General features: G+C 37.2%; 1 protein-coding gene across 2 annotated transcripts in view; it reads left to right on the top strand.

The window, feature by feature from the left end:
• Window positions 1-16,241, top strand: part of LOC149173847 (uncharacterized) — an 86,554-nt gene extending 70,313 nt beyond the window's left edge. For both annotated transcript variants that reach the window (XM_089424755.1, XM_089424754.1), the window contains exon 3: window positions 15,789-16,241. In XM_089424755.1, the coding sequence (XP_089280881.1) occupies window positions 15,789-15,866 (78 nt within the window). In that variant the 3' untranslated portion in view covers window positions 15,867-16,241. The remainder of the gene's footprint in view (window positions 1-15,788) is intronic.
• The last annotated feature ends 909 nt before the right edge of the window (window positions 16,242-17,150 follow it).

Genomic DNA, 17,150 nt, shown 5'->3' with positions numbered 1-17,150 from the left:
ATCATAACTTGTTTACTGCTGTCCTAAAGGTTGGATTATTTCTCATTGAAACATAAGTTACTTTAGGTTTCTTGAATGGTTTTATGCTCTTTGCTTTAAAATTTTCAAGTAATTTAGTAATTGGTGAAGTTATTTCATTCCTAGTAAGGACTAAGGACACTTGCATATTGGTTTCTTGTGAAGTTCCATAACCCTAATTGTGCACTCACACAAGCACTTGTCTAATAAAAAATTGAATCTCATCTTGTATGGTTAAATATTCCTAAAGGATATTGGAAGCCTGATTGTTCAACATTAAATTGGCTATGTGGTAATTTGTGGTAATCATTGATGATATTGTCCATCTCTTGGATAATTGTCATTGGCATCTCACATTGTCTCTAAAAGGAACCTTGGTTAATTGTTTCAATAATATCTTGGTGATAATTTCTCTACTATCTTTTACTTGCCATCATCGTCATTGATGTTTCACAGTTATATCTATTGTGGATGATAATTTTTTGAGATATTGGTGATTTATTCTTAAAGAGCGTTATCTTCTTATCATTTGGTAATTTGAGCAATTGCTCCTTGGTTATGTTGAATGCATTACATATATCTAATGGGCACTAAGTAAAATTGAGCACTTTATCTTGTGATTAAGATTGTCTCTCATTTATTAAGTACTCTTGTGTGATACCTAAATATCAATTGTAAACAAGTACTTGAAAGCATAAGCAATCTTAAATCAAGAGCACTCAACTATCTTGCATTGCATCTTAGGCCTAGATTAGCATTAGTCAACTTACCTCCAAGCCTAAGCTTGGTTGAAGGAATATACAAATTTATTCAAAAAATTAATTAAAAAAAATTAACCAAATTATTTAAGGATTCAAAAGAAAGCCAAAAAAAAAAAATAGCGAAGGATGACCTTCATAAGAAATTGTGGTTATTTTTCGAAGTGTACTTTTTGTGGAGAGGAATATCCAGATTGTTGTGAATCATTTAGAAATCAAAATGTCAAATGCAGTGAGTGTCACAAAACTTTTACTTTAGTTGAATATCAATGTGACACAAACAATCGTTAGAAGGAGATATGAAGTTTCGCGAAGGGATAAAACAACTAATAGCAACACTTGAGTTAAAAAAGGCAGATTTTAACAAAACTCGTGGTTCATGAATTGAAGAAAGCATAATCCAAATTGCAAGTTGAACACCCAACATCACTTCTACAATACAATGCAATCCCGTGTACCGAGAAATTGCAGTTGGAAGATCAAGGGAATTCATATATTAAAAATTTAGAAAGCAAAATTGCCAAATTTCAACAAAACAAGGAGGAATCACAACAAAAATATAAAGAACTTGAAGATATGCATTATAAAGAAGTAATATAAAAGAACGAAGAAGACTATGGTCAAGAATTAGGGTCCGCAATTAAAAACTTGTTGCACGAGTCAAGAAGACTATGGTAAAAAGGAAAGAACTTAAGAAGCACCTAGCAGAATAAGAAGAGGAAAATTTACCCTTGAAGAACCTTAAAGGTTATTAGAAAAAATGAAAAGTTTGAAAGATGAGGAGGACACTAAGAATGATGTCAACAATCCAGAAAACGAAGAACTTTCATGTCTAAAGAATCATAATAAAAATCTACTTACACAAATAAATAAGCTTAAGAGTGATAAGGAGATGCTAAAAGACAAGTTAGAACAACTTATTGAAGAAGGAACATTGAAGAATTCAAGTTGGAAAAGAAAGAACAAGCATTGATCCAGATAATATCACCATTTGGAATGATCCCAATTCAGTTGAAGTAAAAACATATTCAGATGTTTTTTCACGAGGAAATATTCGGGTAGATGCACCCAAAGGGATCACATCTCGTCGGCTTATTAGCAGAGCCCAACCCCGAAGGCGTTGAGGAGAATTGACCCTGTGACCTCCCATTAGCGAGATGCTTTAGCGACAAGAACTCAACCAATTAAGTTAACTCTCGAGGCTGAAGTAAAAACTTCTACGACACACACACACACACACACACACACACATATATAAAATATTTATTAATAATTGATTGAACTGAATGATGAATGTTTACAGTGAGGGTCTTTGGCTTATATACCACCATGGGCACCCTTTGGGGAAAGGGCATGATCTTATGATCGTTTCCTTTTGTTTAATTAACCTAAAATTAAATAATTTTTACATAACATTGCCTTCCTCTCGAAAGAATGCTTTGTCCTCAAAGCATACGTAACGACGGATGTTGTTGACAAAATGATTCATTCTCCCAAGAAGCTTCTTCTTCGGGTAAGTCCTTCCACTTGATTAGATATTCCTTGATTGTACGATGTCAAAGCTTTCTTTCTCTAGTAGATAAAATACCTTCTGGTTCTAGAATGACCCTTCCCTCATCATCCAGGGATGGAAGCGTTGTTTGCGCTGATTGATGGTCGCCTAGTGCCCTTTTAAGGCAGGAGACATGGAAGACATTGTGAACACGACCTTTCTCTGGAAGGCTTAAACCATATACAACTTCGCTGATCTTTTTGTTGATCTGATAAGGTCCGTAGAACTTTGGTGCCAATTTGTTTTTTCCTTTCTGTTTTAAGGACAATTGTTTGTATGGTTGGAGCTTGACAAACACCCATTCTCCGACTTCAAACTCTCTTTCGGTTCTGTTTTGGTCTGCTTGTTGCTTCATACGATTCCTTGCATTATTCAAGTTTTCTTTTAATATTTGGACGATTTTTTGGGTTTCTTCTAGTTGATCTTTAACAACAGGTAGATTTGTCTGGACAACAGCTAGATCCTTCCATTTTGGGGGTTCATATCCATACAAAGCTTGAAATGGCGTCATTTTTGTTGACGTACGATAAGTAGAATTATACCACCACTCAACGAGATGTAACCATTGAGACCACTTATTTTGTTTTTTTGTAGCGTAGCAACGTAGGTAGGCCTCCAAACATTTATTGACAACTTCTGTTTGTCCATCTGTTTGAGGATGATAAGTGGAACTCATATTTAGGTAGGTTCCTATATGGTTGAACCATAGTTTTAAAAAACGGCCGTTTCGAAATGGAAACGACCGAGTTGGTCCGTTCCATTGCCCTCCGGAGTGACTCGGTACAAAAAACGGCTCAGTTGGCCGAGTCAGCCATGACTCGGCCGAGTCACTGAATGATTGGGCCGAGTCATGGCTGACTTGGCCAACTCGACCGTTTTTTGTACTGACTCGGCCGAGTCACAAACTGCGGCCCATAACCCACTAAAACAACGATTTAACATTATTTTAATGAAATTTTAAGGGGTTTGCTGATTGGTTTGGACTTCAAGGTGTTTTATGAATTAGCTAAATGTTATTTGGGGTCCATTTCCCTCTCCCAAACCCTATTTAACACACTCAAATGCACTCTACTATTGATATGCTATTCAAATTTCATGGTAATGTTAAATTCTTAAAGTAAAAGTGACATTCTCCTTAATCTTCATCTTCATCCTTTTACTTAAATTTTTAACATTACCATGAAATGACTTAGGATGTTTGAGAGTGGTTTCGGCCTCATTGGATTTCATATGGAGAAAGTAGAATTTTAGATTGCATTCAAAATCCAACAGACTTATCAGTTTTTCAGGATTTCAGGATTGGAGGATTGCAATGTTTCCATTGAATTTTGTCATGTATTAGGGTATGGAACTCGTATTTAATCAAGACCCCCAATCCCTCTATGTACCTTGATGTTAGTGACATTGGTTGTCGAACTCCTCTGGGATTCGCTCCCAAACCAGGAGCTTCTAAAAATGTCGCTCCTGCTCCCAAGTAACACAAAGAAGAGAAATCGTTTGGATCAAAAACGGTTAAATGATCTAGTTTATGTCCAATACAACCTCCGGCTCAAACGAAACCATTTGCTGAACAAAAGACCTGATTCAGATCCCATTGTGTTGGAAGAAATTGATCCAACATCAGATTGGGTAGTGGAGAGTCGTCCAGTAGAGTTTGATCCTGATGAGGATCTTGATTTAGATTTAGATATCAAGACATCAGTTGAACTTGAACATGCTGTTCAGTTGAATGCAGATCCCAATCCACTAGCCTCAGTCTCATAGCCAGCAAGGACTCCAGTTGCAGGTGCTTCCTCTGCTCAGCCACGACAGAAGCGCAACCGCATATCTACTCTATCTTAGCTTGCATCTGCTGCAGTTGTACAGCCTGCTAGTGGTACCACTTCTACAACTGCAGTTGGAGATGATGATGATGATGAGGAGCCATGGGGCCCCCTGTCTGACTCTGATGATGATCCAGAGATTGATCGACATGATCTTGGCTCCTCTGGCAGTAGCTACTAGCTAGTCGCTGTAGTACTAGTACTAGAGTCTGGTCACAGTTTACTTTTGTTGTAGAGGCCATTTCTAGCCTCCTTGGTTATGTGTTTTTTGTTTTGAGTCTTTGATCATGTATGACAGTTGACTATGTATTGCCATTGGGTACCATTTTGATATAATGGATTGGTTCATGAGCCTACTTTGATCATATGTTATCTTCCATCTATATTATGATGTTGTGTGTTTGGAAACATGAATGAAAATCTTTAAAATTATGTTTTTTTATAAAAAAAATAAATATTTAATGTATTTTTTACAACCACCGAGTCATTGAAATCGAGCCGGCCGAGTCATTACCGTTTCAGAGTCGGAGTCGGAGTCGATCCTCGGCCGAGTCGGAGTTTTAAAACTATGGGTTGTACAACTCCTTCCAGAAATTACCCTTGAATTTGGCATCTCTATCACTCACAATGACTTTCGGAAAACCGTGTAACTTATATATATTTTTACAAAATATTTCAGCGATATCTTTCGCTGAGTATGATTTCTTTATTGCCATAAAGTGAGCATATTTGGTAAGTCTGTCGACTACTACGAAAATCTTGTCAAATCTTGTCCTTGCCTTCAGATACTGGTAATTCTTCGATAAAGTCCATCGAAATTTCTTCCCATTTCTGATTTGGAATGTTTAAAGGGTGAAGTAATCCCAGTGTCGTAATATTTTCACTTTTATTCCTTTGACATGTGTCACACTCTGCTACATACCTCTGAATATCGCGACTCATTCCTTTCCAAAAGAAGGATTGACGTGCATTGTAGTAAGTCTTAAACAATCCTACATGTCCAGCTGATGGTGAGTCATGTGACTCCTTGAGTATCTTAAATTTAGACTTGGAATTTGCATTTAGAAAGATTCTTCCTTGAGTTGTTGGGAAGGTTATTGATTATTGCCATTGTTTCTGGATCCTTGGCATACTCACTTCGAATCTCACTTCGAATTTCGTTAAGCCATTCAGGAACAACAACTGAGATTGCAAGTAGTGTTGGTTCTTCATCCTTCCTGGATAAGGCATCTGCTACTACATTGTCTTTTCCTCTTTTATGTAGTATTTCGATGTCAAAGGCGACAATTTTTTCAAACCATTTTTGTTGTTCTTTGGAAAGTATTTTTTGTTGAAGGAGGTGCTGGAGACTATTATAGACTATTCGAATGGAAAACTTACTTCCCAAAAGATATTGCCTCCACTTAGCTAGTGCGTGCATAATAGCGAGCATTTATTTGTTTTATGTGGACTTGAGGCGTTCTCTTTTATTGAGCTTCCTACTTTCAAAAGCTATTGGATGCCCTTCTTGCATTAATACTGCACCTATACCGAATCCGGAAGCATCACACTCAATGATAAATGGTTTAGAAAAATTTGGTGTTGCCAATACGGGGGCATTAGACATAACTTCCTTTAATTTTTCAAAACACTTTCCTGCTTCCTCATCCCATAGAAATGAATTATTCTTTAAAAGGTTTGTCAGAGGTGCAGTTATATGTGCATAGTTTTTACTAACCTTCGGTAGTATCCAGTCAAACCTAAGAACCCTCTTAGCTTGGATACATTAACAGGTTTGGTCCATTCTTTTATAGCTTTGATTTTATTAGGGTCCACCTTTATGCCTTCATGGGATATAATCTGTCCAAGGTATTCTACTTCTTCCTTTCTTAAGGTGCATTTTGATTTTTTTGCATAAAATTGATGCTCTTTTAGTAGTGTAAGAACTTTATCCAGATGTTGTAAGTGCTCTTTCCAAGATTTACTGTAAATTAAAATATTGTCAAAGAATACTAATACAAACTTCCTAAGATGTGGACAAAATAATTCGTTCATAGTTGCTTGAAACGTTGCTGGTGCATTGGTTAACCCAAACGACATTACTTTAAATTCATAGTGACCTTTGTGTGTTCGGAATGCCGTTTTTGGTATGTCTTCCAATTTGATCCTGATTTGATAGTAGCCTGACCTTAAGTCCAATTTTGAGAAGTATTTTGCGCCATGTAGCTCATCATCCAACATTTCGTCGATAAATGGAATTGGGAACTTGTTTTTAATTGTTATTTTCTTCAATCCTCTATAATCAATGCATAGCCTAAATGAACCATCCTTCTTCCTTACCAATACCACTGGAGCAGCGTAAGGACTTTTACTTTTCGAGATGATCCCACACTTTAAAAGGTCTTGGATTAATCTCTCAATTTCCTTTTTTGGTGATGTGGATATCGGTATGGCTTGATGTTGACGGGTTCTGACCCTGCTTTGACTTCTATTGTATGCTCAATTTCCCTATTAGGAGGCATCTTCATAGGTAGGTCTTGAAATACTTTTTCATGCTTCTGAAGTAGATCTTGTATCTCTGGTGATTCTTCACTGATCATATTTGCAGATAACATTTCTAATTGGTGACATTGTACTACATAAGCGGATGCTCCTTTTCGAATCATCTTCATCATCTGAGATGATGATACAATTTGATTCTCTGGTGCTTGGAATCCGTGTAATTTGTACTTCTGACCTCCCCATTGAATTTTATGAATTGTACTTGATGGTTGGCGGCATAAGTACCTAAAGTTCGTAGCCATTGGATAAATAAGACTACATCTACTCCTAATGGTACCGTGAAGAACGGAGACTCTAAATTAAAGTCTTGAATCTGCAATTTGACCTTATGGCATTTCCCCACCTTTTCAATCTTCTTACCGTCAAATACCATCACTTTCATGTTTGGTAAGGGAAATGAAAAAATATTGAGTCTCTTTGCCATGGTTGCATCTAAAAAATTGTGTGTGCTACCAGAGTCGATGAGAACCACTACGTTGTTCTTCTTTATGTGTCCTTTAACTTTAAGGTCTGAGGTTGTGATATACCTGTCATAGTTGATAGTGACACTTGCGGAATACTTCCGTCATCTAATTCTGGTGAGAATTCTGGGGCATATTTTGTATCTTCTATATCAGAGTCTTCACTGTTTGAATCATTAGTTGCTTCACAATTATATAGGTTCTTTGATTCTTTTTGCTTAACACACCTATGCTTGGGGTCCCACTTCTCACCACAGCGTTTGCATTTGCCTTCTTTTATCCTTTGTATTTCCACATTAGATTTTTCATCTTCAAAACGATGTGGTGGAACATATCTTGTATTGTTTGAGTCCATAGACTGGGGTACTCTTCGTCTTAAATATGCTTTTTCCGATTTTGACCAAAATATTTGTTCAAATTTCTTTTCAGCAGTTTTTGCTTTTCGTCTTGCTACTTCTATTGATGTAATGTCATGCATCTCAAGTTCTACTTGTAAATGGGTTTTAAGTCGGAGACGTATGATTGAATTAGACGAGACTCTAAAAATCCAGGTACTCGTGTTACTAAGGTCTCCCATTCTTGAGTGTATTCGTGCACACTTCCTTTTTGTCGTAATTTGATGAGTGTTGAGAAGAACTCTTCTTCCTTTACACCTTGGAATCTTTTAAAGAATGCTTCCTTAAATTTTCTCCAACTAATGGCGTGTTTTGTCTTTTTCCACCACATATACCAATTATATGCTTCCCCTTCCATTTTCATGGATGCGTGCCTAAGCTTTTCGTCATCATCATTGATGTCATATATCTCAAAGTATTCTTCTACTTTATTTATCCATGCAACATTTTTTTTTTTTTTTTTTGTTTCCATCGAATTTAGGAATCTCGAATTTTGCCCTTCGTTGGTATGTCGCTAATGGTTGAGCGAAAAAGGGGTGTTGATTGCTAAAGGTATTCCAGAGTTGCTTATTTGTAAGAGTCGCGTTACTAATTTCTTGGTGGGGTGTCGCTGATTTTTTTGGAGATTCAACTTTATGAGAATCTGTTGATTTTGTTGAGTTTGATGAGTGGTGCTCTTGATTTTCTTCATCTTCTTGGAGTAGTTGTTCGGGTGTAATATCCTGCTTTCTACACAAGAGATTCAGCATTGCCAAGGCCTGTTTTGGTTGAATTCGGACTAGCTCTTATTTAGATCCATCTGCTATTCTATTCGATTCGTCGGATCCTGAAGTCTCTTGATATCATTCGACTGCCTACTAAACTTACCCTGAAGATCGATTAATCTCGATTGTTCTTCTTTATGTGTCCTTTAACTTTAAGGTCTGAGGTTGTGATATACCTGTCATAGTTGATAGTGACACTTGCGGAATACTTCCGTCATCTAATTCTGGTGAGAATTCTGGGGCATCTTTTGTATCTTCTATATCAGAGTCTTCACTGTTTGAATCATTAGTTGCTTCACAATTATATAGGTTCTTTGATTTTTTTTGCTTAACACACCTATGCTTGGGGTCCCACTTCTCACCACAGCGTTTGCATTTGCCTTCTTTTATCCTTTGTATTTCCACATTAGATTTTTCATCTTCACAACGATGTGGTGGAACATATCTTGTATTGTTTGAGTCCATAGACTGGGGTACTCTTCGTCTTAAATATGTTTCCGATTTCGACCAAAATATTTGTTCAAATTTCTTTTCAGCAGTTTTTGCTTTTCGTCTTGCTACATCTATTGATGTAATGTCATGCATCTCAAGTTCTACTTGTAAATGGGTTTTAAGTCGGAGACGTATGATTGAATTAGACGAGACTCTAAAAATCCAGGTACTCGTGTTACTAAGTTCTCCCATTGAGTGTATTCGTGCACACTTCCTTTTTGTCGTAATTTGATGAGTGTTGAGAAGAACTCTTCTTCCTTTACACCTTGGAATCTTTTAAAGAATGCTTCCTTAAATTTTCTCCAACTAATGGCGTGTTTTGTCTTTTTCCACCACATATACCAATTATATGCTTCCCCTTCCATTTTCATGGATGCGTGCCTAAGCTTTTCGTCATCATCATTGATGTCATATATCTCAAAGTATTCTTCTACTTTATTTATCCATGAAACATTTTTTTTTTTTTTTTGTTTCCATCGAATTTAGGAATCTCGAATTTTGCCCTTCGCTGGTATGTCGCTAATGGTTGAGCGAAAAAGGGGTGTTGATTGCTAAAGGTATTCCAGAGTTGCTTATTTGTAAGAGTCGCGTTACTAATTTCTTGGTGGGGTGTCGCTGATTTTTTTGGAGATTCAGCTTTATGAGAATCTGTTGATTTTGTTGAGTTTGATGAGTGGTGCTCTTGATTTTCTTCATCTTCTTGGAGTAGTTGTTCGGGTGTAATATCCTGCTTTCTACACAAGAGATTCAACATTGCCAAGGCCTGTTTTTGGTTGAATTCGGACTAGCTCTTATTTAGATCCATCTGCTATTCTATTCGATTTGTCGGATCCTGAAGTCTCTTGATATCATTCGACTGCCTACTAAACTTACCCTCAAGATCGATTAATCTCGTATTGACATCATCGGAGTTGTTAGTCATCTTATTCTCCACTTCAATCAATCTTTTATTGAAATCGGCCATTGACATTGTCGACATTGAGCGAGTTTGTGGGGGCGTATATTTATCTGCCAGCTTAATTTTTTTTTGTTATATCTAAATAATTAAATTAAATTAATTAATTAAACTATTTGACATAAGTTTAGTTTTTTGAATTAATTAATTAAAAAATTTAATTAATTAAATTAACGTTATAACTTATGATTAAATTAAAGTTATTATCTTTATATATATATATATATATATATATATATTACAGATAGTCACGTCTGACTGATCGGTCACGTTCGTTTGACCGTTCAAAAAAAATGGGTGGATGAGGGACGTTAACAACAGATAGGAAAAACCACGAAAAACATGCATCAACTGAATGGTGACAGGGTAGCGGACGAAGGCGGAAGAAGTGAACGCTGGGCGGAAGGTGGAGTATGAATGGTGAAATTCGAGTTTGGGGATTGGCTGTCGATGGGGTTGCAGCGGACGAGCGGGACTGGTGCGGATGCAGAGTGTCGTGGATGCGGTGATAACAAAAGGGAAAGCGTTGACGGAGACAGGGAGCACGAACGAGGAGGCACCGTAAGCCAATGGAGAGGAAGACGGTGGCAGAAATCAAGGGCGGAGCACAACGGAGAGGGATGATGATCTATGTAGTGGAAAAGCAGAAGACAACTTCACAGAACCGATTAACACGATCTTGATGACCCTGGACGAAGGAATGAATCTGCTCTGATACCAAATGAAGTAAAAACTTCTACGATACACAGACGGAAATCAAGGGCGGAGCACAACGGAGAGGGACAACGATCTATGTAGTGGAAAAGCAGAAGACAGCTTCACAGAACCGATTAACACGATCTTGATGACCCTGGACAAAGGAATGAACCCGCTCTGATACCAGATGAAGTAAAAACTTCTATGGAAACAATTGATTGAACTGAATGATGAATGTTTACAATGAGGGTCTCTGGCTTATATATCGCCATGGGCACCCTTTGGGGAAAGGGCATGATCTTATGATCGTGCCCATTCGTCTAATTAACCTAAAATTAAATAATAAACCTAAAATTATATAATTTTTACATAACAGAGGCTAAAACATTCAGATGTTGCAGTTCAAATGACAAGTATTTCAATTGAAGATCCAACAATTAACCAAGCGGTTTTTGTACCTGAAGGAAATCAGATACCTCAAGTAAATCAATAAATCGCCACAAACAGGTTGAAGGGAAATTAGATAAAAAAAACTCCTTATCGACACCCGAATCATGAAAGCAAAAATCTGAACCAGTCTGCATATCCTTATCACTCAAAACAGAAACAAGTGACATATGTTCCCAAGAACTTTGATATCACCATAATCCAATCTTATGATAACAATTCATTCCAAGTTTCCATTAATTGCAAGATTCCACAGAAAGTTAATTTGGGATGGTTAGATCATTTTATTGTGACAATTTTTTACCACATTCAAAAGTTCATATCGTCTTGTATCATCAAAGATGATAGTTCCACAAGTTGAGAAGACAAAGAGACATTATGAGACAGAAAAAGATATCAAGCCTTTTCATTAAAAAGCTTTGAGGACAAAACTTTTCTAAATCTTCATATTCCAAGTGCTTTAGAGTATTTAACTTGTAAGTACGAACTTTGTTCGTTTAGTCACCAGGATTGTGTGAGACTTGGTTGAGTCTGGGTGCTTCTTGGAATAGTTCATTTCCCCCACAGTTAGCTCTCACCCTCAACCACCCCTCTTCTCTCCCCCAATGAGGTTTGAACCTGAGACCTGATGGGGACTAAACCCCATACAAACCAAGTGGCCTACACCTCATAGGCATGTTCCTTATTTTACTCCAACATACTTTTCTTGGACGAGACCAAGAATGGATTGAGATTCATATTGAAATAGGATTTGAAATCAAAATAACTGAAGAACTACTCACTAGTTTCCATGAGCCTACTACCTAGTGAATTTAGTTTTACATAATTCCTAGGATACTTGATGCTCCCCTCCCCTTTTTGTGTCATAAATTCGACAAATCAGGCTTGTTGACACTGCGATTTGCCCTCCCTATGAGACAGACTTAAGTCAGACACATGTGAGTCTGACGCATTGGGGCTCATCCTTTCCTCAAGTCAGAATTGTGGGACAGGAAAAGCCATGACCAACTGAGAAATAAAGGGGTGTTTTGCCCCATTTCTCACACAATCTTTTATAAAGACTCTAGCAGAAAAGGAGAATGAAGAATGGAATTGCTTGCAGTTGGTGCATCTATAGGCTATGATTATCTTACTGTATTCATCATTTCATGAGCAACAGTGTTCTTTTACAGTCATGTGATTGAAATTATGGCTCAGTTGTCAAGGGCTGCTGCTCAAGCTCAAAGCGAGGGAAAGAATGTGGTCAGTGGTGCTGCTCTTCCTCTACTTCCATATTTTGTGTTTTGTTGTTGGCATTCCCATGCACCTTCTTATCTATGTAATACATTTTGATGACATTATGCCCATATAATTATATTTATTTCTGTTACGCACGTATGTACCCAACCATGTCCTCTTTCGTTGTTCTGCTAGTCCTGTATCATATACTTGATTCCCTGTATCATCATGTCAGGCGGCTTAGAAACATTTTGCTATTTTGATGATTACAGGTTTCCCTTTCTAATGCATATTCTTTTGTACTGGGTGGCATAGAGTTGTCTTCCTACCTGGAGGCAGATGATAGTGCCACACACCATACTGATATAAAAAAAGAGTAGTGTTAAGCAACAAAAATGGGTTCTATGTCTGAAGTCCTTTGCCAAGGAGAGGAGTTTTCCTGAACCCTTTAAACCCAACTTGATTATTGATAGAAATACATTCTTTAGTTTTTTCCTCTGACGCAAAGAATTACCCTGCTAACAACCTTTGCTCTTTTCCTGGTTGGCCAGAATTGGTAGGAAGTTTTCAGTTGGGAAAGACCCTTGTTTCAGTCAAAACTAGTCTCTGGGATTGGGCGACAAAGTAAATGTGGAAGGATTGCATTCTGTGCATATTCTGTATTATAACCTGCAATCAATCCAGCGTCTCCTTTGGCGGATCAAGAGGAGCTTCATTAGTTCATTCTGGATGAGGAATAAGAAACATAAACTTGCTCAACATGAACGACCCGACTTTTGTAATTGTATAGTGATTCTGCAATGAATTTTTGGGTTGGGATCATTGAACAACTCACAAGTTACTCACCAGTCAAAGTCATTGTAGCCAAGTTTGACTCACAGATGGTGAATTTTTTCTGGGCCGTGTCAACTTGTCCTGATTTAGGCATGGGTCTTGGTAAGATTCACAAGTCAGGGTTATACCTAGTGACCCTTGCTACTATGCATGTGAGCTACCCTTCATGCAGCTCGTTTATGCTCTTCCATGTTTTACACATCCTTTGGAACATCCTTTGCATTGTTTTATGGTCTTGTGCCCAAGTATTTTACATGAGTGAAGTGTATGACATCCAAAAAAATGAAAACTATGCTTGTCTCTTAAACAAGGATGTGCCACCTACCAACCTTAATTTCTGTTTTTTTTTTTTAAACCAAAAACGAACTTTATATCAATTCAAAAAAGTGCTGTGCCGAAGCTAGCAGTTGAGTACATTCTTCCGAAACATCAGTTTCCCAAAGGCTATACATAAATCAGAACATACATCCAGAATCTTGAGAATCCTAACAAAACAGGAGTCTAAGTTGGCTTACAGAACCTGATAATACATATTGAGGATGACAGTGATAGGCACTTCTGTTTCTTGCCCCTCATCAGACTGAGATGGGTCAGGTCCTTCAATTTTCATCAGATCACTAAGATGAATGATTGATTCTTCTCCCTTCTGGACTGCTTGGACTGAATTTTCTGTTCTCTGATTATTTGAAGCCATTGAAAGATTTTCCACCTGCTAGGAGAGAATCAATCTACAGCGTCTAGACTCTATTTTATTTCAGTTCCAGGGAATGAATATTCTGCTTTGGAGCACAGAGTTTAGGATGGCAAGAAGTTCGCACCATTTGAGAGAAGCAGGTTCCTTGAATTATAACCTGGCCATTCGGGAATTCTACTGCATTACTTTGATTTAGAACAACCTCCCACCAGCCAAGTTTTAACCATGACATAGAACCAACACCCCACAGAGCCCAAAATGCAAAGATTCCCACTGAAGCCACCTATAGAACCTCAACCATGACCAAGGGAGAAACACAGGACCTGCACAGAACCCAGCATCACCAACATGATTTCTGCAGGAGCCTAACAAATAAAAAATGCCACCAAAATCACCAGGGAAATTGCCACCAGAACCTGGCAAACTTAGGGCCACAAGATCCACCAAAGATCTCTACGGAGAGTGCCAAGCACCTATTGCATATTGCCAAATCCCAGATTCCAAGGGGCATTGATTTGCGACGAACAATGCCTGCATGATTGATTGAATTGGGGGGATGGAGCTCCTACCCATTGTCCTTCACAAGGCATATCCAGTGCCAATAATTGATTCATGATTAGAAAATATTTCGTTAAGAGCCACTAGTTAATCAATCTAAGGGATTGGGCAAGAGCTTAAATCCACATTGTTCAACGATGTTCATGGGCTTAAATCAACCGCAAACTTGGCCCATTGATCAATCATCAGCCTTTTGAGTTCAAACCCATTTGATTTGCAGGAAGGGAATTTTGTCGAATGAGGAGAGTTCATGTTTGATTCTAGAGATTAAAATTCTGAGTATATTCCTTACTGGATATGAATGAGCTTTCATCACTTTAATGATCAACATTGAATCTCCAAAAATTGAATGCTTACCCCTCTGTGATGGATAATCCACCCCACAGGGAGTAAGGATCTGCCAGATTCTTTGAGGTCTTCCCTAATCCCTTAGTGTTATGGGCAATCATATTTCCTCGCGGATCATGAAGACACCCACCTGTACCTGACACTCCTGGACTGACCCTACAGATCATTTATTCCATATTTATTTAAATCCTAATTACAATCAAACTTGTTTCGATTGATGGAAGTCTCTCAGAATATAATCCACGATTACACCTGATTGTGCAATGAGAGCTTGAAAATATCATACTGTTTCAGCGTTGATTTTTAAATCAATATTTAAAGTTTTAACTATGACATCAACCATATTGAAGACACGTGAAAAGTCAATTCCAACAGCATCAGAAAAAAATGTCAAGCGCATAAAATAATATATCCTTAAAAATAGTATTGCAATTTGCAAGCACTGCAAACGAAAGATTGGATAAAGATGAGGAAGTAGTTCTTTATAATACTCTCGAAGATGACCTGAAGAGGAGCCAAATCAAGATCCTTACGGAGGTTAATTTGAACAGAAAATTTGATGTAGAGAACAATATATGGTATCGCTCTAAGGGTTAATAAAATTGGAATTGTTTAGTGTCAAAAGACAATATTTAATAGTAAAATTACTTGTGGGAGGGATCTGTGCTTAATATGGCAGATGCAGTGCTTGGCTGGTTACGATGCGAAGTCTTTGCTATTCCATGGTATTACATTTCGGTCATGTGAATATTGTGGAAATCTGTTCTTGACAGAGAAGTGATCTGTCAAAATATTAACCTGGCTCTATTTGACTTAATTCGTACTAAATCTGTAGTAGAAAGCCAAGTCACAAGTTTAATGAATAGTGAATTTTACAAAATTTCAACTATTTAAACATGTAATGATTGTTCCATAGTTTTTGATTCTGTTTGAACCATGCTTTTGGGCGTAACTATTAGGTTGACATGTTTCATGATAGTGAATTGTATAATAGTATTGCCTTAATTTAAAATACTAATAAGTTCTAGTAGCCAATATAAGGAGGATCAGATGATTTATTTAAGCTTTGTATTTCTTAACCCTGAGAAGGTGGTCAGAATTGATAACTTCTTTAGATCCTTTATTAAGTTTTCATGTTACTATCAGTGTTATTCAGCATGATTCATGTTTGTTTCTTTAGCATTTCTCTCTCTTTGTTTGTGAGGAGAAGAGCTAACATTTCTGAATTGTGCAGCAACGTCCACACTATCCAGTTCACCCAATTCCATCTCAGAAGTGGTGCAAAAACTTCCCAGAGCCAGACCCAAAATAAACATTAGCAGGAAAATGATACCTGTTAGACAAGAAACATGGTTTTCGGAGATTTCAAAGGTTGGAATTTCGCAGCAACTGGGTTAATATTTTGTTCACCAGTCTTGGGATGTTCATGCTATTAGCAAGATTGACTTTCCATAATTTTCTGAGACTAGCAATTATTGAATGATAGATGCTCGGATTCTGATTTTTTTTTTCATATTCACCCTTAATAAGTTTATACTGATACACTGAATTGGACATGTTAGTGGATCCATCCTTTCCTGTTTCCATCAGAAAAGAAAAAATATGCTTAGACATGTTTGCATGTATTTCACTGTTTGATTTAGTGAACATTTCCTTCGAGAGAGTTATTAGCCATTGTGCTACTAAATTCCATACTTTCTATGTTGCTGGATGTCAGCATTTGATCATTTTAGTTGTTTCTATAGTATGGTGACCTTGATCATTCTCTGATTCTTTGATACTCTGCTACAGCGTACTGTCCAATCATTATAACTATGCCACTGATTGGTTTGCCACTTCTTGGTTTTGGTATTTCAACAAGGAGCTCTGTGACTAGAGTTTAGAAACAAAGTATAAGATTACAATGTATAAGCTTTATATCAGAATAGCTGAGCCGTTATTTGACACTGCATTATTCCTTGTTCATTGTGTTCATGCTTAAGAAAGCGACAAATTCTTGTACAGAGCAATAGTTCTCTACCTTTACGACATGAAATAGCCAGTAACTCGAATTACCAAGAGAGCTACTCAATAATGCTTGTTTTATCCCAGCTCAAACCCCTCTTTAGATTTTCGAAATTTTATTTTCAACTTTTGCTAACACCAGATCTCAATTTTCAAATGCTCATATGGGTAGATAACCATAAGAAACAATCCCAGATTCTATAGACATGGACTCTGTTAGTGTCCTATGTTATAGTAGTCAAAAGCAAGCTTAGTCTTTTTATTATTTTGGTAAATGTGTAAAGATTTTGCTATGATCTCTTAGAGATCAAGTTATTAGTCTTTGTGAAGAATGTAAAATTATATTATTGATGTAATTATGAATTGTAAAGATAGTCATTGATTCTCTAAAGGGTTGAGTTAAGTGAGTCTAGGGTTAACATCTCATACAAAATCATGAGTGAGGTCATAGTGAGTCCTGTTTTCTCATCATTGGGACAGTTAGTGGTGTCTTTTCAGTTAGTTGCGTAAATCCCCCATACTTAAATTCAAAAAGAGTCAAGGGATCTCTTCTTGAATGGTTCATGAGGCACAATACTTGCTAAGGTTTTGC

Source organism: Pinus tabuliformis, chromosome 4_2 (assembly GCF_031772625.1).
Source record: "Pinus tabuliformis cultivar Carrire ecotype Pingquan chromosome 4_2, CPIR1, whole genome shotgun sequence".
NCBI classification, from domain to species: domain Eukaryota; kingdom Viridiplantae; phylum Streptophyta; class Pinopsida; order Pinales; family Pinaceae; genus Pinus; species Pinus tabuliformis.
This window is presented reverse-complemented; position numbering and strand designations above follow the sequence as displayed.